Raw genomic sequence first — 23088 nt, forward strand, 5'->3', positions numbered from 1 at the left:
TACATACAGAAGCGATTCTGGAATAACCTCCGACGACGACGACACCACCTCATTCATTCCGCCCAGATGTTTCCATTGTGCTGGACAGATGATCCATGTGTTAACGGGATCGTAATACAGCAGTGAACCACAGTATAGAAGCTCATATTACCAGATGAATTAACCTGTCTCTGTCACTCAAACTGCAACCCTTACATCCATAATCACGGCCCGTTCTATAATCTGAGTGTCCTCTTTACACCCGAACATCTATTTAACCCACTAATAAGATGACTTGAACGTGTGAGACAGAGTGTGTACAAGTATGGGGGAGAGGGAGAGAGAAGGATCCAATTAGACGACAGCAATCACTGGATTAATGAGAGGGTAGGGATGACAGATTTCTCTGCTAGTGAGTAATGGTGATAACAAGAAATGAAGGAATGGATAACTGGGGGATGGTGCCGGGTAAAAGACGACAATGGCTAGTGAGAGCGGGTCAGAAATGAAGATAGAGAGCAGGGGAGATGGGAGGAAAGAGCAGCAAGAGACACAAAAGGCTGAATCCTCATTCGCTTTACAAATCCCCTTAGAAATGAATACGGGCTGCAGGAGGCAAAAAAATCTATAATCCTGAAAGAAAAAACAAAACAAAATGAAGACGACACAGTCAAGAAAGAGGGAAGAAAGTAAAAAGAGGCTGCAAGGAAAGCCGAGAAATTAAATAAACAATGAGCGAAAAGGTATCAGAGGAGAATTACAATGACAGATTTAGTTTTTTTGTGTGTAATTCATTGTTGATATTTTGTGTGTTTGTTGTGTTTGGTCAGCGTCCTTCTCTAATGAGTGTATAATGCAGCGGAGACAAGCCGGGTACAATGCGACTCTCAGCATGATGCTCCATCCGTGAAACTGGATTTATACGACTCTCTCACGGTGTGCAAGTGCTCGTGCCACTGTAATTTATATAAGATTGATAGCAGTGCACAAATGCAACCCTAGAATGCTGTATCTAATATAATCAGACTGTGTTGTCCCCAAATTTTGAGCGGGAAATTACTTGCCTAGATCACAGAACATAGAAAAATACTGAGCAATCCACTGACCATTCATCAGCATTCAAAGAAAAACACAGAGAAATCAAACGTCTCCCTTTACCGGACTCGCAGGCTCTGTTCAAACAACCGTGGTGGATCCGATCATCACAAGTGGCCAGCTCTAAGTTCAGGATGAGTCTAAGATCCAATCACATCCAGAGCTGGTCTGAGACACACATGGCCACATTTTTTAGCTTTGACAACACAACGGCGCTCTTGGGCCACATTTGAGGTCAGTCTCCTCCGCTGACATCCCTGGCCTGCTGGATTTTCAAAACCGAAACACCAATCATCGATTTATTTGTGGTGGTCTGCCAAAATATCAACACTAGAGGCCTCATATTGATTTTTATATATATTTTTTTACGATTTCAACGGGGCAAAATCATATTATTATTTCATCGTAGAGCTGTGTGCAGCACATTGATCCACTCGGCCTCAGAAACAGAAACACACCTGCCTGTCATAGTTCGACTGGCTGGAAACAACAACACATATATATTTAGAGATCCAAAGTGGTCGCTCAAGATGCATGAGGAGATGCCTTGGTGTGAGGAGGCCAGCAGAATGAACTGGAGAACACCCTCGCTCCAGCCGGGCCGGATCTGGAGGTGGTCTTTCTGCTGCTCGACCCCGGGTCTGGACGGGAGAGTTTCAAGGCTACCGACAGCAGGGGAGCAGCTGTATCGACCAACCCTGCTCTCAGCCTCCTGTTGTGGGCCCCCTCCTCTTCTCTCTCTCTCCCTCTCTCTATCATGTGTTTCCTCTTTCTGTATTTTCACCCCATTCCATCTATCACACTCTCTCTTTGATTGTCTGGGTCCCAGGCCCTAGAAACAGCAGGTGGCCCTCTGATATCGACCAGCGCCGGCTGCTTTAATAGCATTTGCCACTGCTGGGAATTGGGAGCATGTATGTGTGTGTACGTGCGAGATGTTATTCTAAACCACCGCACTGATCCGGAGAGCTGCTCTGCACTGTATTTCAAGAGTGACCACAGCGTGACCTTTGAACCTGGCTGTCAGTGCAGGGTAAACAAAAAGCAAACACAGGAAACTCAAGATGACATTAAGATCAAAATACTGGTCGGCAAATTGATCATGATAGTATTTGGTATTTTTTTTGGATTTCTAGAACATTGTGGTCCTTTCTGACTTTTAACATTGGACTAATATGAACCAGCTCAGTTATAAAGCAGAGTTTTTGTCAGCTGTCGGAATCTGCATGAAGAACTGACAATTAAATAAGAGAAACATCGGCATCAGTCAAATTAAATATGTCACTTTGCCGTTATGAGACTTCAGCACCGTTTATGAAACATTTTGGTAAGTCAACAAAATTAAAAGGGTTTTTAATGGATTGGTGTTTAATCATTCACTCCATTCATCTTTTTCTGTAAACCTTTTAGCAGTAAATGGGTGTGTTTGTGTGGAGTGTGTTTCGCATGTGCACGCACTTGAATGTAAAAGATATTTTTGTCTGTATGTGTTGTTTTCATTAACTGCTTTCTGTATTTGTGTGAGCTGTTAATTCCCAGATGTTCCTCTTTAACAGTTAGTGGAGGTCAGCCCTCTAACTAGGCTAATAGACTAATTACTAAGAAGGCCTTACACACACTATTGGAGAGTGAAACTCACATTTCAATAGAAATTAATTGTCGTGCAGATTGAAAATGCTAAATTTGTAAAGATGTTGGGAGATAATAGCGAGACATAAAAGGGTCTAACATGGGAAGAGGGAAGAAATGGAAATTAAGTGCTCCTAATAATTCATTAGTTATTCTGTAATATCTTTTCTGAGCCCAATTACACACACTGCATTAAATAGGAAAGAAGAAATGCTCACATTGCTAGTCAACAGATTTGCACAAAGAGTGGTAATTGGATAGCGTGACAAAATGACATCTTAAGTACCCGTATTCCTCGCCTCCCTCTCTCTGCAGAAGAACCAACTGAGACCAGGGGAGAGGCAACAAGAGACGTGTTGGAAAGGGCACATTCAACTCACTGCCTGTCTGATATTTAAAGAGTGATCTGGAAAATCTGGGCACTTAAAATGTGCACGTTCACACACACAATCAAACCGCAGCACATATTAGTAAATACTGACACTTTCCTGGTGCCAGAGAGTTTATAATCCTCTGCAAGCTGCAGACGATATAAAGGGGGAACTGGGCTATCGCTGCCAACTAAGCAGCAGTGGCCTTCTGTGATTATGGGAGGCAGGAGATAAAGAGGGAGGGGGGGGGTGATATGCATATTATCTGTTCTTCAGAGCTTTTGCAATATCATTTCTAACATTCACATTAATAACAGACAATGAACAGAGCTAAAATGAACTTGAAAGAGAGAGACAGATGCATCATGGGTTCTGATTTGGCCTCCATGACTTGATTACTAAAGCTTTCCAGGATCAGGACTCATTCGAGACGACTTTAGACTTGAACTCCTGCGAATTCTCTTCACAGCAGGAGAATCTGGAGCATTTGGGCGAGGGGGGGGGGCCTTGGCAAACACAGGAGGTAACGTATACATTTCGCTGCAGAGATCACATGCTTTTGTTTACAGAACATAAGAAATAGTGTCGTTCTTATTCATTAAACGCTTTTGAATCGTGTTGTTTTTCCAACTTGACATCTTCATTAACACCTTTTATTTATATTTGGAGACATTTGTATAAATTTGGTTTATTTCAGTTTTACGTCCAGAGTTCAGTGCACGTCTGAAAGCAGCTGTAGATGAACTTCTTAGTGAGGACAATGAACAAGAAGAAAAATACACTACACCTTCATCCCTCGTTCATGACTCAAGCTAATTTATGCTCATTCATTAGAAGATTTTACTTGGAAAAGAGCGGCCTGGACAAACAACTCATTATTCCACCTCACATGAATGACTACTTCACCACATGTTAAAAAAGTAATGTAAACACAGGCTCGTGGCTGTGTATCTTTTTGTGTTTAAAAGAAAGAGGAAGTGAATATCTAATAACACAGTGAGTCACCGGAGTGTGTGTGATTGTGTGTGTGTGTGTGTGAGCACAGCATGTGTGTTATGGGCTTTCTGTGGAGCTATTTTAGCGAAGGTCTGCCTCTGATAGAAATGTTCACAGTCTCCCTGTGTCTGCGTCCATTACACAGAGTGCTGCTATTTCACACCACATTCCATGTCATCAAAGGTACTAAGAGAGATAGTGTGTTGTGTGCAAATGTGTCTATGCGCAGACACACACGCCAGTACACACACACACACACACACACACGTGGACTAAGACCACTCTCCTTTCTCCCTATAATTCAACACATTAAATCACTCCAGCTCAACCCAGTCTGTTTCTATAAAGACATGGTCATAGCATCCAACGGTCCATCTCATCCCTTTCTCTCCAGCAGCCAGGCAGTAACGAAACCCTCTCAGGTTATTCTGCCCTCTGACATACGAAAAAGATAAATGCCAGTGGTGATGATATTGACTCAGCTGATGTGTGTGTGTGTGTGTCTGACCTGGTTCTCTGACATGACGTAGAGGTAGTGCTGATCGGTGGAGAAGGCCATGTCTCGGAGGATCGGTCCATTGTCCACCGCCTGCACCGTCTCATACTGCAGAGCACGAGAGGAGCCGTCAACCCGGATCTGGAAAAACAAAGAAAGACAATTGGAATTACTTGAATGTGTTTAACACTATCCTCATTGAATTAGCAGAAGATGGTATAACAACTGCTTCTTGGTCTAAGATGTGGTGAGGGCGGAGCACTGTGGGCAGGATCAGGGAAATTTCACATTTGAATTCAACAGCAATCAAGCACAATATGTTACCAGTGTTATCCCGGAGGACGTAAGGAGTTGAATGTCAACATGTAAATAAAATAAAAGCTGAGAGCAAACAAAACTGAGAAAGAGCAACACCGTCTTTCACAAGGATGAAACACAGGTGGCGTCTATAGAGCAGCACAGTGTGCAATCAGCATCACTGCTGTCATTAAAAATGTACTTTCAAACCTTAGTATTTGGCCTAATTGCTCACTAGCAGATTTTGCCTCAGGTTTTCCCCCTATGTCATGACTTTCCGTGCCGCATGCGAGAAGCTCATCTCTCTCCATCACAGTTTCAGCCGTTCAAAAGTGATTATGGTAATTAGGCATCTGGGCGAGAGGTGTGGTCTGTGGGCCCCTAGGTGTGTTTACTCAGCAGAAAGTGCATGGAATTGGCCCCACACACTTGGTGGGATGATAGAAATGTTCCGGGTTGTGCCTGAACCTCTGCTTACATCGTCACACACACACACAGGCATGTACACACACTCTCTATCACACACACACATAGGCATGCACACCCTCTAAATGATCCTTTCTCTGGCTGTAATTTCCCAGTAACAGTCAGACCTACCCAAGCATCTTTCAGCACCCTGTAGGATACACACTCACGTACGTTTACACACAAACACACACACTCCGAGGCCTGTGTGGGCTTGCGTGCAGGTATAAAGTGAGTCTTGTTAAAGTTGTGATGACTCTTAGTGGTTCTTGGTGCTCTTCAGCACTTGAGGGGTTCACAGGTAGAAGGCACAAACCGGAGATAATTGGACAGGAAGCAGATGGAGGAGCACACAGGTGAGTCAACACAAGATAGTCTCTGTGTTGCCTTTGTCAGCTTTTCATTAAAAACTCTCTCTTTAGAACGGCCTAGAGGTAAAGTCTCCTTAAGGTCGAGAAGCCTCAACTGCTTTAAGTGGGTAAACTGATCCTATGGTGAAATGGTGCTGACGCCACTGTAAACACAACTTGACATACTGGAGGGGAATGATATCTTATCAGTTGTTAAGACCAAAGAGTCAAATCTAATGCATCACCTCTGCTAGAGATAAAACTGAGATGTTTGTAAATGCTGCTGGCCCCGTTTCACTTTAAAAACTCTGGGCCTGTGTTTTAGTGTGTACGACTGATGGGGTTTCAAGCGTGTTAGTATGGTTGGAGATTAAAACTGAAACGGAGCCAAAATGTTTGTGTGATTAGAGAAAAGAAGCTTTGCAGCATCAGTTTACAAACTCTGTATCTCTCAAATCATACACTTTATCATCATTATGAAACGAATGTATGCCAAAAAAACAAGTTATTTACAGTAACTAAATGCATGTGAGTCAAATCCACTTTCACTCGATTCTGAATTGGAACAGAAACTGAAGTATCAACTTCCCTGAAAACTTCAACTTTTCTTTGTCTTTGCTTAGACAATCAACTATTGTATGGTAATAAAATGAGAAACCCAAGTCTGCCGAGTTGCAGTTTAAGTCCTACCCAGCTCCTGATATCCACTTTCACAACACGACATTTCTTTAAGCAGACGCCATCTTTCACCCTGATTTCACCCATGCTCTCCCTCTTCCTTTGTTTCTCCGTCATTCTCCCTCCCTCGCTCTGCCTCCTGCTTGGCTTGTGTAGCGATCTTGATCTCAAAGGACCCTGAGTTCCATGTATCAAAGCCTCACACACTTTCACTGGGAACTATTGTATGCACTAGGGGCAGCTGCAAAGAAAAGAACAGAAGGCAAATAGGAGAAAGAGTAAGAGGAGAGCGAGGTTGGAAGAAAGAAAAGCTCCATGCGACCGAGGCCAGATTCAGCAGGTGGGGTTATCTAATCTGCCCAATCGGGTGAGTTAATTTGAGGCACGGCGTGGCTGTGTATGTGCACGTATGTGAAGATGTGTGTGTATCAGTTTACGCCCGCTGCATATTAGAGAAGTGTGGAGTCAACTGCAGGGCAGAGTTAAAGGGCAGACAGTCTGTGGCAGTGGCTGAATGTGGAGTTTTATTGTGTTGGGACAGATCCACAGTCACCAGGGAGCTGAGGGGCTTCAAGGGGAAGCTCCTGTATATTATCCCTCAATCTGACCACCGACCAAACAAATGAGCCACCAGGGAACACACAGCATATCCGCAAGCATTCAACACATGGCTGTTTAGTCACACTGGGACTGGAAGGGAACACACAAGGGACTGATTCAAATCAGAGGCCAGGGGAATTATTGGTGTACTAATCGGCACATATAAAGTATTGAATAGTGGTTTTACACTGTACTTTTTGTTTCATTAACACAGCAGGGTCACCCAAGGCTTTATAGATTTTAAAAGATTTACAGCAGAATTAATTTCCCCTGATATCGGACTCTGCACAATAAACTAGTGATACAACAAAATGTCCACTTACAGTAAGTAGCTCTAAAGTCAAATAAAATTTCACGGCGAGTCTGTAATTTTATTCAATAGCAACAATCAAAACGTCTACTCAGCATAGACTGAGCACATGCACTACCTTATTTCCCTTGATGAAAAGCCAAAGCTAATGAATCTGATTTGTTCTGAAATGACTAATCAGAGTTTCATTGTTGCCAACAGTAATTATTAATATATACTAAAGTCATTTTTCATCAGATGAAAATCATTAAGGCGGCAACAGTCAGTCGTGCTCGCCAATATTATCTGATTTCCCTTTCAACGGCAATAAAGTGGATTAGCTGCTCTATGCTAAATGGATTACAATACTAATCTCTGCTATCACATTAGCACGACACAATAGACATCCACTGCCGGACAGACTTCATTCTGCCTGCTCGTGGTGGGAAGGTGAGAGATACATCGGGCCTACACACAAATGCAAATGCTGTGTGTGTAGACGGACACACACACACACACTGCGAGGATGTCTGGCTGGACTGACTCATATGGTAATGAGGGACACTCGGGGGAGAGAGGGGAGAGTTACTGGTACTTTTGACTCACAGAGCGGCACTTCCTCACCCGGTAAAATGTGTGGAGTAAATATTTCTTTAATGGCTGTGTGTGTCAGGATCTGTGTGAGTGTGTGTCTGGATCTGTGTGTGTGAGTGTAAGTGTGTGAATTTGTGTAAAAGATCCATGCTTTATTGCAGATTACATGGAGAAAACCCTGGTACACCATGAAGCAAGCACTCCTGTCATAAACTGTATCCCCCTAGTGGCCGTTACGGATAATTACATCGGCACTACCACTGAACACACAGTGGCTGCTGGAGTGAAAACAATGTTGATGCACCTCAAGTACATTTCTCTTTCTGATTCTTTACTCTAATAAAAACACATTCAGGGAAATAAAATATTTATGAGGTGATTTTGAAGCTGTTCAGACCTTGCACGCTCGGTCGCTGACCATCCTTTGTTTTTTTGACATTGCTATTTAAGTATATACTGTTAGGGAAGATAAATACTGACTTCTGTGGATGCATTTAAAAGATAGTGGTGCAGGAAAATAAAAGACACCTCATCTGCACATGTTTTTTTATCTGCCTTGAATCCTTCAATGAAAAATAATGTGCCCGAAGTGACTCTCTCCCTCTGCATGTGGCTAACAGCTAGCAGAAGGTGTGACACAGACAGGGGAAACCATTCCGGTGTGATAACCACAGGAGAAGCCTCGCTCAGTTTCCTCACATTGGCACCGCACGCCACAGCACACGGAAAGCATGGCACTTCTTCTGACTCTGCATGGAATACAATTTGAGGCAGGTAATAATGTAATGCTGGAGAATTGCATTCACATACAGTAAATGTGCCACTTTAAAGATATAATGTAATGATGAGACCTGTGCTTAAACTGTTGGTGTTATGTAGTACAATATAATCACTTCAAGATGCAGCAATCCAGGAAGAAAATACTCTAAAACTATTATAAAGTCAAAACAGGAAGAGGTTATTTTCAATTTGATTCCAAAGGACACCTCACATATTTAAGTTCTGGGTTATGCCCCCTCTGGAACCTTCTTTCTGTGAAAATTGCCCTTTGTAATTGAGCACTTCTGGTTACACATCTGAGCCCTTCTATTGATTATGGATAATCTGGTGTGCCATTATGCACAAACTACTTTAGATCAAGTGGAGAGACGGATTGTCCACATTCTAGGAGGAGACCAGAAAACCCTCAGGAGTCCTAGAATACTGCTGAAGTGTTGTTGGTGCAGATGATGGTGGTGGCTAAGTGCAGAACTAACCCCTGTGGACATCAGGGAACAAACACTCTGAGTGTGCACTTCCTAAAAATATGTAGTGGAATTAAGGTTGTGTCTAAATTCAGGGGTTACGTCCTTCAGAGGATGCTGTCTACCCAGCGATGGGGGGTGTCTTCATGGGTAAACCGAAATGAGACGGTCTGGTCTACAAAGGTTTTCCATGATTGGCGTCACAATCTCGTCCCGCCCTTATTGTTGTTGCCTAGCAACAGAGCTGCAGAGCTGTAGTTGGTCCTGAGAAAGTTTGAATGCGTCTTGGTTACATGAACATGTTACGTGAACCTAAGCTGTTCAGTTGAGTGGAAGGGTGATATTTGAGCATTGGACGTCTTGCTTTCCTGCGCCATTACGATTCGTCAACAAAACGATAAATACTGGTATAGGTTGGGCCTGGAAGAATTCATCCATCGGAGGTTGAAAGGACGCATTTGTCAATCGAAAATGAAGGAGCCTTCTTCTCATACCACTCTGACGCAATCAGTCTTCAAATGCAGCCTCGAAAGGATGAGCCCATGAATTGAGACAGAGTTATGTGCATGTGCATTCTGAATGAAAGAGCGGTTGAAGGATTTGTGTCTTTCCCTGTTATGCCATAGGTTTTGGGGGAAGCAAAACGGAGGCTAGTCATGCAGAGCTGCAGTCTGTTCAGTATGGCACACACACACACACACACACACACACACACACACACACACACACACACACACACACACACACACACACACACACACACACACACACACACACACACACACACACACACACACACACACACACACACACACACACACACACACACACACACACACACACACACACACACAATAAACCACTATGGCTGGAACACACGGCATGACCAACATGCTGCTGGTAGAGGCCAGAATAAGCTGCTGACTAAAGTATCACTATGCGCTCAGACACGGGTCACACAGCCACAGCGAGGTGAGTGGGCAGGAGCAGAATGTCATCCAAAGTCACACAGCATGCTGGGAAACTTCAATTACCGCAATACTTCCACCAATCTTCAGAAACGTGCACCCAAAGTCAGTGCCAGCATTACTACAGTCATACCAGGCCTGCTGCAAATCAACATGGCTAGAAGTCATGCACAATAAATATGAATAAGTCTGGTTTCAGGATCGCATTGAATACAAAATGCTTTAAAGATAACAGGTAGAGTCTTGTAGTATATTTGCAGCTCTGACTCCACTTTTTCAAAATTCTGCCAATGCTCAACACGTAAATTCAGTAAAGCTGTACTAAAATTCATACGCTCACAGATATCCTCAGAAAGATCCATGACTGATTCCCGAAGTCACCAAAGTTTTTAATCGTTTCTTACTCCTCAGTTTTATTTGACCTAACTTACCATTAGCTTAAACTTGGTGCATTTACTTTTCTTTACATTTCTTAATTCAAATTTTGCATTTAACTGTTGTCAAAACGCTACTGTTGCTACTGAAAAACACTTTGCATAGGAGGTGATTTGTAACAGCAGCATTTTCAAAAGCATCAGAGAGTAGCAGCAGAATATGCACGTGGGGGGATCTCCCGGGATCTCCTCTTTAGGCCCCTGGGTCCTTAGCCTCTTCATGATATCAGTCAGAATCATTTTAGAGGAGCAGCAGCACGGCCACATGCCAAATGCCACTGCAACCCAAGCTGCCACACTTCGGTCGGGTTTCATCCCTCTTTGTCAAACCACAGCGGTGTGTTAGGTATTCAACCAGGCAAGGCAAGACACGCAAGAAGAGCAGAGGAGGAGAGAGAGAGAGAGAGAGAGAGAGAGAGAGAGAGAGAGAGAGAGAGAGAGAGAGAGAGAGAGAGAGAGAGAGAGAGAGAGAGAGAGAGACAGAGAGACAGAGACGTCTGAGAAACATTAGCTGTGAAAGACACGGGAAGAAAAGGAACAACGAATCGTCCCCACATAATGGCAATGTATCTCTTCACGCACTCTATTCATAACGACAGCTGTACAATGGCGGCTGTCTGATTGCCCGAATCTGTCCAGCTCGCTGAAACATATGGCAGACAGAGTGAAAAGAGCGGGTGAGGAGGGAGTAGGGGAGAATAACAGGAGGAAAAGGGGGCTGGGGGGTGGACTGGATCCATCTCAGAGTGTCAGTCAATGCTGGAACAAACCCTCCACTTCCACATGCAGTGGCCTAGATGTGTAGCTTCAGGCGAGATGGACTGGTGCGGGACTAGTGGGGGGGAGTGTGGATGATTTGACATTAATCTGAGAGTATTACCGAGGATGTGGATCACTACAGTAGAAAGATAGCCTGGTAGTGCAGCTTCTGAGTTATGAGGGACAATCAAAGGTGGGCATGTTGGTATTTTATCCGAGTTGAAAGCACTGCAGATATGAGCCATGTCTCAATTCAGGGGCTGCAACCTTCGGACGCTGCATTCGAAGACTGATTGCGTCACAGCGGAGTGACTCGATTGTCCCATTTCAAAGTCTCCTTCAAATGCGACCGACAAATGCTTGCTTCCATTTCCTAGAAACAAAGGCTCCAGTGGGGGGATCCTTCAGAGCCCAACCAATCCCAGGATTCATTACACATCAGTGAGGTAATGGCACGAGACGTCCGATGCTTGAGTACCACACTTTAAGTCAACCGAACAGCCAACAGTACATATGTTATAAAAACAAGAGGCACTAAAACTTTCTCGTCGTGTCCAACTTGATGACGGTGATCACAGAACGCCGCTGCAGACCAGACCGTCTCATTTCGGTTTGGCCTTCGGAGTCTACGCAGGAGAAGGTCACATGAGAATGTCAAATGCCGTGTTACTTTTACATCTGTATTTTAAGACGAGCCATAATGGAGGCAACTTGCAGGTACAACAAAGACAACACTTTACTGCTTTCCTTTGTGGAGGTAAAATATTCATCCACTTCATTCAAGTCACTATTAAGCTCCCTCCTTCTTTCCTTCCCTTCCCTTTTCCTTCCGGCTTGAGTCCTCTCGCTCTATAGGAGGATGAGAGGGCGAAATAAACCCACAGAGTGGAACTAAACTCATTCTGTGCTTTAATTCACTATTCTCTGTTCTATGTTTGTTATTATGCATATCTGCTACACAGCAGGATTTTAATTAATGCCCCCCTCGATGCCGGCGCTGTGAAGGAAGGTGCTTTGTGGGTGGATATCAGGGAAAATGTCATTGTTAGCAGGGAAGTAACTACTTATGCTGGCAGAGTCAAACCGACACAGAATTATGACATCGACATGGGCCCTCCTGTTGAGTCTGGTTCTATTGAGGTTAAACCTCCGCAGATCTTTTATTCTGGCGGTTCATTAGAAAGAGGAAGCTTTAATACACTCACAAGTCAATGCTCTGAGATACAAACGGCTGATGCTGCTTTCAAATGCGAAGTCTGCAAAATGACTGGACAGTTGAATAATGAGGCATTAATACAAAGTATCTTTGAAAGCTAGGTAAATCTAGAATTAAAATTAAAGTTGTGAAAGTGAGCACACATATCTGCACTTCTTTCTGTTTCTATAAGCGCCACTAAAGTCTCCCACTTGGGATCTGACACCACAGCAGATAGAGCCGCGGGGGGACCCCTGGTTTGGTGAGTGACCGCCGTGGCATTAAAGGTGTGGTACCTGTTTGCCTGCAGGTCCGTGCAGCCTACTAATCTAACCTTATCCCCCTGCTGGGAGATAGGCAGAAAAAGCGAGGGGAGAGGCAGAAAGAAGGACAAGAATGTTATTGTGAGGGATGATGGTGTCGGACGTGAAAGGGGACAAGTGTCTGGAGGCTTCCTAACTCATTTCTCCACCTGTTCTCCTCTCCTCCTTCAATCTCCCCCACGGCTTGAAAGGGTGAGTGACAGGTCTCCCCTGCTATCATTGCTTTCACTGCTGAGATGCCTTTGAGCACTGTGGCCAGGCAGGGGGCTCACAGCTCAGCTTTTGTGACTCATTTCTCTCCACTGCTATTGCTCTAAGTTTTTTCACTTCCTCACGCTCTCTCTCTCTTTCCCTCGCTCTCTCTCTCTCCCTCGCTCTCTCTGTCTGTCTCAATCTCTAAGTCATGAGGTTGTCTGAAATACCTGCAGGCTTATGGCCAGTTCAATCTGGACATTTGTGACCTCTTGACTTTTCACAGCTCGCTCAGTTTCTCTCAGCTACTACCCCCCCCCCCCCCAGTTCATTCTAAAACTTCTCTTACTTGTGAGTGTTTTGCTGCAGACGCTGTTGCTGTTGAGCAGAAAGCTCTCGGCATGTGTTGTTTTGTGAGTCTTCAAGTGTGTCATCATGGAAAAATGTCCTAGACAAATCTACTGCAGCAAAACCTTAACAGATCTGCAAGTGAGGACAAAATCAATTCCCCAATTAACCCGTGCATACTGAGAAGTTGTGTAATCAGCGTTTCCCACTGAATTAATTCAGTCTATGGCGGTAACGGGGGTGCACATGGACGAAGGTCACTTTCATGCACTCCCACGTGAGAGACAAAACTGCAGTGCATGCAACCACTGCAGTTGAGGCTATGAGGTCTGACTGTCTGACTGGCAAAAACTTTATGGAGCATAGCGAGGGCAAGTGGTAGCGAGCACTAGGGTTGCAAAATTCCGGGAATATTCAAAGTTGGAAACTTTCCATGGGAATTAACGGGAATATACAGGAATTAACGGGAATTAACGGGAATATACGGGAATTAACGGGAATAAACTGGAAATGTTGTGGATAATTTATACTAACTGTATTTACCTTGTCATATACAGACATAAATATAAACATTTTGTTGTGTCATAGGCTGATTTGAGCCCTGAGGAAACTTTGGGCACTTCACTATATGCTTCTGCATCTTTGTGTCATTCTTAACATAGGTCTTTGCACAGTATTTGCAAATGTACACAGCCTTTCTTTCTACATTGGATGGGGTGAAATGTCTCCACACATGAGATAGTGCACGTGGCATTGTTCTGTAGAATAAGATGAGAAAAAAGTTTGTAAAAAAACACTAATGCAATGCCAGAGATATAAATAGTTAGCCATACAATTGGAATAGTCTGTAAAAATATTTTACAATTGATGAATAAATTAATGGAAATAGGCTAGATCAGGGGTGCCCACACTTTATAGGCTTGGGAGCTACTCTTGAAATGACCAGCTCAACAAGATCTACCCCCCCCCCCCGCGCACGTACCCCCTCTTTTTTCTGGCGCCAGGAAACACACTGAAAAATGATTTTAAACGATATTGATAACATATTTTGTATGACATAAATGATTAAATATGCATCCCATAGTTTGTATTCCCCTTCTGTTGTCCTGGAGATTTAATTTTACCAATTTTACCAATCACATTATTAAATGTCCCCCTCTGCCCAACCACAAGCAGTCATATAGATAAAAAGAGAGAGAGAGAGAGAGGGGGGGGGGGGGGGGGGGGGCTACGTATTCTCCACATAGGTTTGAGTGGAGAATACGTAATTTACCCTCCACACCCAACATAGCAAACAGCGGAGAAGTTCTTGAAGATGGATGATATTAAATTAATAATTTAAGTGGAGAAGTACAGTGAGTTGTATGATCCTCAGCACATATGAGACAAAGAAGACACATGTTGGGCTCAACAAGTAAGTATATGTTTGAAAAAAATGATTAAATGCCGTTTTTACTGCAGGCTGATAACAGCAAAGGTATGTGATATTATTAGCGTGGCGCTTCAGCGTCCGGTGTGAACAGCAAAGCGCCGGCGCTCTAGGGATTAGCGCGGCGCGCTTCGGCGTCGCTTCCGCATCCGGTTTGAACCCGGCGTGACGAGCAGTCCGCCGCGTTGACGTTCGCAACATCGTCCAGGGCGGGGGGCGTGGCGGCGGCGGCGGCGACGGCAAAAAAAAAAAAAACTGGGTACGTGCGCCGGAGCGTCCACGTGACTGTCTCTTGTCCAGTCGCGATCGACCCACACTGCCTTCGCGATCGACGTATTGGGCACCCCTGGGCTAGATGAACAGATGAACAATCCTCAATAAGCAGGCTAATATATTTTCCCCAGTAATATCATGGAAACTTACCTGACTAGTCCTGCACACTACAGCAGGCCTCAATAGCCCTGCTGAGTGAAGGATGCTGGGAATTATCTGTGCATGTGATGGAAGAATGCACAGTGGAGGGTTGAAATTCAACGTGCAGTGTGTGCTGCATTCCATACATCTTTAAAATAGTGTTTTGAATGATGTTTTTATTGCTCAGCGTTTAATTTGCATAGTTTTTTTTTTTTTCAAAATTCCCAAAATTCCCGAGCTTAATATTCCTGTGGAAAGTTTCTGGAAATTTACAGGAAACTTTCCGCCCCTTTGCAACCCTAGCGAGCACGCAGCAAATAGCGCTGCACACACCAAGTTAGAGATCTCATATCTTATCTTGAGATGTGTAAAAAACATTGTTTCAATATTAAAACTGTGTATAAATTAGAATGTATCCGGCCGCCTCAATCTAAGTGACGATAAACACTGATATCAGAATATTCTCCTTTGCATGTTGTCTGTCATTCATCTGCCCTGCTTACAATACTGTTGCATGTGACCTAAAACAAGGGGCCTTGCAAAAATAATTTTTATTTTTTCATTCTTCCCTGCAAAGCCTGTTTGCACATTGTTATTTAATGTCGCCATTTTTGCTGAAAATATACAAGTAAGCTACGGCACTTCTCTGTGAAAGTGGACAGAGAAAGGCTCCTCTATCAAGTCGGTAAGATAAAGCAAGAATATATTCGATGTGATCAAAAAAAGGCCTGACTTCGTCTGGGCAATTGTCCCTTTCTTATTCCGTATTCATCAACTGCTGCATCGCTCACGCTTTCTTCTCTCTCAGTCGCCTCTTTCTGTTCTCATGGTCCTACTTAATTTCTTTGTCCATTGATTTTCCAGTTTTGCCATTTTTTGCTCGCAATATGCATCATTCCGTCATTGTTACTGTGCAGAAAGACATCTCTCTCCATCTCTCTCCCTATGCAACCCCTCTGTTCTTTCTCTTTTCCCTTCCAATTCCTCTTTCACTGTCTCATTAGAGCCGCAGCAGGGTGTTAGAGGCGACAGGTAGAGATCTCGTGACAGACCTCATTTAGTGCAGACAAATACCTGGCCTGGCTGAGAAAAACCAGCACACACATTTCTCTTTCAATCATTTCCTCTACTGTTTTTTCTTTCTTTCTTTCTGACCCTGTTATTCTGCCGTGATAAGAGCTGCTGTTCCCACCACTGCTGCTGCAGCTCCTGACTGGGCCTCAAGGACCACACGGAGGTAATTTGAGAGAACATCGCCAACTTTGTCTCTATTAGTGGTGCAACCCGGTGGCAGTGCTACAAAGTTGTGCGCGCCCCATTATATTTTGTGACCAGAGGCCACTGTGTGAGAGCTGAAGAGGCTTTGGGAGCCATTAATGAAGTCAACAGGCTTCCTGTGCCACTCCTAGTCACCCCCCCTCGGTGGGGAGCGAGGGCGCCAAATCTGCCTATTGTGTTGAATTAAGATTTGGCCTTTCAACAGTGCAGACACCCAGAGCTATGAATGACATTTACTGGGAGGAGTGAAGCTGGCAAACTATTTCTGCAGGATGAAAAGTATAAATCCAGCCTGCCGAATATGAATGTATTGAGAATATAGGCAGTGTTTTATTTATGTGACTGAGCAGGTAGCAGAGGGGAAAAGGTTATATACTGTAGATCTCTGCAGATCTCAGCCCAAAGCAGAAAGCAAAGAACACGTGGACAGTTGGCTGAGTTCAGACTGAAGACTGAAAAGGTGAAAATACCAAAAAAGTCAGTTTCATAAAATAACAAGGTTCTCCATTCTTCTAAATACTCTAATAACATAGTTAATGGGACTTTTATCAGCTAACCACATCCTACTTCCCTCAACGTCCATTACAATTGTGTCCAACCTTGGAGGAGATGCTAAGTAGAGGATGAGATAACTGACCTATGATAACCTGAGGTGATTGATAGATAAACACGGTATTATTGAGGAAACCAGATCAACCTGACACAGAACATGTATACAACTCTCTTCAAATGACATTCGTTCTTCAGATAATTTTGCCGTCGACAGACTTTGATCAACATTCACGGGGCCACTTTACAAACACCCCCACTGTGACCTTTACCCATCTCTATGTAAGCTTATATTCCCCAACACAGGGACGTTCTTTCATCTTAACAGAGTCAACTCAATAGGCTCTTTCTTTATTGGACCATACTCCGCTTGTATAAATGTCAATCAGCAGCCTGTCCAACCAGGGTGGTGGAGATGGGCCAGGTCCCCAAAGAGATGTCTAGGACAGATAATGACACACTGACATGCTCAGATCTAGTTCAGTCAAGGTGAAGATATGACTTTGGGAACTGTTTAGTCTTTTCTCTCTACTTTTACCAGGCTGTGCTTTGTTTCATTGGATATCTCTCTCTCGCTCTTTTCCTGCTTATCAGCCCGCCCTCCTCTCTGTGGTCAATACTCATTTTCGACTCGTTTATCAGATCAAACAGCAGCTCATTGACTTCAAGAGTGTCATTGGTTTCCTGGCAGATAAGCTCAAATACACAAAAAACATGTCGATATACAAGTTGACAAAAGAAAAAGTTGACAATTCTGAACCTTTAACTGTTTCCAGAAAAAATGTGGAAAAATGTAGAGAGCAACACATGGGTTAGGGGTTAGAAAGCAGAGTGTATGTGTCTGTGTGTGTGTGTGTTTGCTTCCAGGTGTGTGAATAATAGATGGAGGACTGAAAGCCAGACGCTGTCTTGAGAGCAGACATCACCCTGGATCCTGTTACCAAACACACTGCCATCAGAATAACTCTGGAGACACACACACTCTCACACATACACACCTCAAGTTCAAGCACTAGTAGACATGCACATGGCCTATAAATGTGCACAGCTCCATGCACACGCACACGCACACGCACACACACACACACACACACACACACACACACACACACTGACCTTTCCACACCCCCATGCACAACAATATCTCTGTCCTGAGAGAATTTTCCAGGTGTAATCACAGAGTTTAGTAATTTGATCTTGAAATTGGAATTTGAAATCTTCGCCAAAGTTGATGAATTACATGACGTAACAAGCAATTTTCTACTGCAGTTGTAAAGAGATACAAGGCTTGGGATTGTATACACACAAACACACACACTGCTATGTAACAAAACCCCCAAAATACCATACAAATCTATGAAATGCTGACTGAGGCTGAGGATTACACATACCCATGGTCTCATGAATCACAAATGGCCTTACCTTTGCGTGTGTGTGTGTGTGTTCGTGTGTGTGTGTGTGTGTGTGTGTTTGTGTGTGTGTGTTTGTGTGTGTTTCGTGTGTGTGTGTGTGTTCGTGTGTGTGCGCGCGCGCGCGCATGGGAAGCATTCTCTGCCGACCCTTCAGTTTTATGGTGTGGTGATTTATGAGGTTCCTACCAGTGTTTCTAATTAAATAGGGAAACACCTCACAACCAATTCCTCAGAGATAAGCAGGTGGGATTTTTTTTGTGCTCCTTCCTTATTGTCTGTGCAAGTGCATGTGTGTACGTGGGTCTATACTTGTCTGTATATTCCCTTGTTTCCAGCCCTAATGGCACTTCCCTTTTTCTTCCTCATCTCTCCTCTTTGGCTTTATTCCTTCATTAAACACACTGCCACACTCCCTCTGTTATACCTGTTTTCCCACTGAAGTGAAAAATTGTGTTGCTGGTATAGCAGGGGACAGGGGGGGGAGCGAGGCACGGAGCGAGAAAATAAAAAAATAAGGCAAGTGAAGAGGACAGGGGGAGCGAGGAATAACACTAAACCCTTGAGGCATGTGTTGATTCACCAACTGCTACAATAATGGAAATCATTGAAGGAAATAAGGTAAGACTGGGAAGGAGCGAAAAGAGGAAAGGTCAGTGTCCACGGATAATGGCTTGGAAGCTTACATGTGAAGGTGCAAATACAATACTGGTTCATTTAATGGTTCAAATTTACACTGCAGGCTGCACCGTTATACTGCGTTTTGAACAAGTACAATATTTACAATAAAACATGCACAATATATGAAGAGGAAAACAACTAACCCTAACCCTGCATTTTAATTATTAGTTTGTATGAAACTAATAGTCAATTTCCTTGTCGATATATGTGATGGAAAACTACAGCATTATACATTTTTTTGAGAGATTAGAAATACAAAACTCCAAAAACAAGCATCTGAGTTAGTGCTACCCCTCAAGCTGATCATTGCTGCAGTGGACATTCGCAGAGAGAGAGAGAGAGAGAGAGAAAGAGAGCGAAAGAGAGAGAGAGAGAGAGAGAGAGAGAGAGAGAGAGAGAGAGAGAGAGAGAAGGAGAAAAGGAAGAAGAGAAATAAAAGAATAACTGTGCTGTACGTTTACCAAACAATGAGTCCAATTCCCTCGAGACACTTCTATTTTCTCGCTCTCACTTCAAAAATGCACCAGAGGCAAACACATTAATCACAACACAACACAATTATGTCTGGCACACTGGAATTGTATTATAGGCTACAGCTTGACTTTAACTTTAATATAGCGGCAAGGTTTTTCTGGCTTGTCTGGAGAAAAAACCCACCATGATGCATTAGTCTGAGTGACACTCGGCAGCTATGAGTTTTGTTATATAAGCTGAAAGATGTATTCTTTCCGTTTTGCCTTCATGTCCAGGAGTCAAAAAAATGATCCCATTAGGAACTCAGTAATTATTAATATTATTATCATTATTATTATTATTATTATTATTATTATTATTATTATTATTATTTTACATCCCATCTCCATCTTTCCATAGACTATTACTAGATTAGATTAGAATTAGATTTTAAATTTCTTCTAAAAGTTGCACTTCTTTATTCAGGGAACATATAACGAGTTTTATTCTTATGCATTATGCTGTGAAACCAGAGGAATGGTGTGTGCAGGATAATGGAAGCTCCTCTGTGGGAGTCAGACGACTTCACATCGTACATAAATGAGCACGTTGATTCAGGATGGTTGGTTATCTAATAACAATGATGAGAAGGGAAATGTGAGCATTTTCAAATATGAAACAATGCCTTTACAAGTAGCTCATGTATGTGTGAGTGAGTCACAACATGGAAACGCACATTAACTACTGGAGTGTAAAACATAATGAAGACAGCACATGGGGCGTTATGCAATCTGTCAAAGCACAGACCCATGAGTTGAAAATCAGTTTTTCTCTTCAGACAGCAGATTTAAAGTGCGAGGAGAACTCAAACTGGCTGATGAGGACGTCCGTGGGCAACTCGTCCCCACAGCTCTGTCTCCTTTGCACAGGGTCTTTCTTTACTCCTCTCCTCCAGCGTTGTCTTATTATCTACATTCATGTCTTCCCCGCTACGATTTGACATATCAAAGCTCAACGAGCAAACAGGCAAACCGAGTGCCCCTCTGTCGGAGCAGAGCAAGCCTGAATGACAGAGAGGAAGAGACAAAGAGCAGAGATTGAGAGGAACTGAGACAGATCACCTGCAGAACGCGAGGAAGATATGAGTGTAAGCTGCATTAAAACTTGACGACAGATAAAACTTAATTCTTTCTCAGGGAGAGACAGACGCAGGGAGGGAGGGAGGGAGAAGAGACTGAGAGGATATCTGGTGAATGGGGCCTGTCAGCTCACGTCGTGCAGAAATCCTCTTATACCTCAAAATTTCAATTAGGTGGGGAAAGCGTTTCGGTGCGGCGCGCTTCTCTCATTCTGTGCAGGAAGTACAAGGTGCACGAGGTGGGATTTGTCACAGCGGCGACAGGCCCGCTCCACCTACATTATCATTCAAAGAAGAAGCACACACACACACGCACAAACATCCCGTCCAACTGCCAGAGTCATTTCAAGTGACAACGGCGGTGCATGTGATGCTACTTCAGTGTTCAGCGAGCAGTGTTGCAATTGAGTTTGTTCCACTGAAGAGGATCTGAAATTCAAACTCCACAGGTTTGTGCAGTCATGTAACAGCGGCAATTACGCTTGGTGTCAATCTTTCCAAACGACACGACTTACAGTAATTACAACGCCAAACGTGGCGGCCTGTCCTCATGCTCTGTTTTCATTTAAGTCTCTAACCTCATTGTCTCGCTTTCATTTAGCGTCGTCCTTAAAGTCGCACACAGCCAGAAAGAGAAAGACAATATCAAACTTTACCTCTGGAATTGTATTTTAATAAGAGTGAAATTCCGGGTGTAAATATCTGCCAGGTTAAAAGTACTTTATTTAACCACCTATTCCATTAGTTTTTTCATCAAAGTAAACTTAAAGATCTATAAGCATCGAGACACTGCTTCGCAAAATGTGTGATAATGAGACACTTGAAAATAGGTTACCTTGAAGGTCTTTGAATTATTCTTCAGGATGAAGCTATCTGAAATATCTTTTCATGGCTGTCTACTCACTTACTCGGTGTATATTCCCCTTTCTAACTTTCCCCGGCTCCTCTTTTCAAATAACTTTAGTTTCTTTCTCCTCCCTCTCTCCTCTCACTATCCCATCACAATCCGACAAACATTTTCCCAAATGTTTTTATCCACCCCCCCTCCACCCGTTGTTCTTTACAAACTACCCATCTCTTGTTACCTCTGCCTCTCCTGTGTCCGCAAACCCTCTCACTCGCTCCTTTACCGTTTCTTTTCTTTCTGCCTCTCCAGCCTTTCTGTCCTTTTCTTTCCCAAAAACTCAATCCTGTCCTTCTCCTCCTCTCCCCCCCCCCGCGCTCTATTCCCTGCTTCCCAGCTGGCTTTCATCTTGCCCAGGTTAGATTACTGTAAAGCACTGCCTGTCTGCTAGCATTCCTGAAAGCTTTTCATCTCCACTTCGATTCATCTGGGGAGACAGAGAGAGCGCGGGAGAGTGAGGGAGAAAGAAAGAGAGGAATGCAGAGGATACTAGTGGAGAGGGAGAGAAAGAGAGAGAAAGAGAGGAGGAAAGACAGACAAGAGGAGGGAAAAAAAAGGCTGTGTTGTTGTGCTTATAGATTTCAGAGCCTTCAGTGGTTAACCTGCACTACACACTGCACCATGGGCTGATGGGAAATATCCCTGCTGGTCTCTTGGCTGTCTGTGCAACGCCCACTCACAGCTAAGAGCACACCTCACTGGGGACACACACACACACACACACACACACACACACACACACACACACACACACACACACACACACACACACACACACACACACACACACACACACACACACACACACACACACACACACACACACACACACACACACACACACACACACACACACACACACACACACACACACACACAGACGCTGGCTGAAGTAACAGGCAAAACAAACAAACAACACAAAAGCATGCATTTACGGAGAAACAACAACAATGCACAACACTCAAGTTAAAATCAAACCAAGAAAATTGCTCAAAAAGACTAAAGAAAGGATGAAGAAGTAGAAATTGATGACTGAGATACAATATTTGTTGAATCTTGGACAAAAGTTCATTTTTCATTCTTAAAAAAGTGGATCAGATTCAGGCACTGGCCACGTGCACACAGAGCTGCACCGGTATTTACCTTGAGAAAAATACATGAGATGTAAAAGCAACAGAATTTGTGCTTAAGTGTGTGAGTGTGTGTCTATGCACACACACACACACACACACACACACACACACACACACACACACACACACACACACACACACACACACACACACACACACACACACACACACACACACACACACACACACACACACACACACACACACACACACACACACACACACACAGACAGTTTACAAACAGCAGCCCAGGTTTAATTACAGGAGGCCCTCCAGCTGTTTATCGCACCGACTCAGTTTGTGTGGGTGTGTATTCGTGTGTTTGCAGTTTTTTGTGCATTTGTGTCACCGCAGAAATGGGGAACTGTGTCAGTGAGTGAGTGAGCATCCAGCTGTGG

General features: G+C 43.7%; 1 protein-coding gene across 1 annotated transcript in view; it reads right to left on the minus strand.

Annotated features, from left to right (window-relative positions):
- Positions 1-23088, minus strand: part of plxna4 (plexin A4) — a 192867-nt gene that overhangs the window by 79189 nt on the left and 90590 nt on the right. The window contains exon 3 of the mRNA XM_061081211.1: positions 4579-4707. Coding sequence (XP_060937194.1) covers positions 4579-4707 — 129 coding nt within the window. The remainder of the gene's footprint in view (positions 1-4578; positions 4708-23088) is intronic.

Source organism: Limanda limanda, chromosome 1 (assembly GCF_963576545.1).
Source record: "Limanda limanda chromosome 1, fLimLim1.1, whole genome shotgun sequence".
Classification (NCBI taxonomy): Eukaryota; Metazoa; Chordata; class Actinopteri; order Pleuronectiformes; family Pleuronectidae; genus Limanda; species Limanda limanda.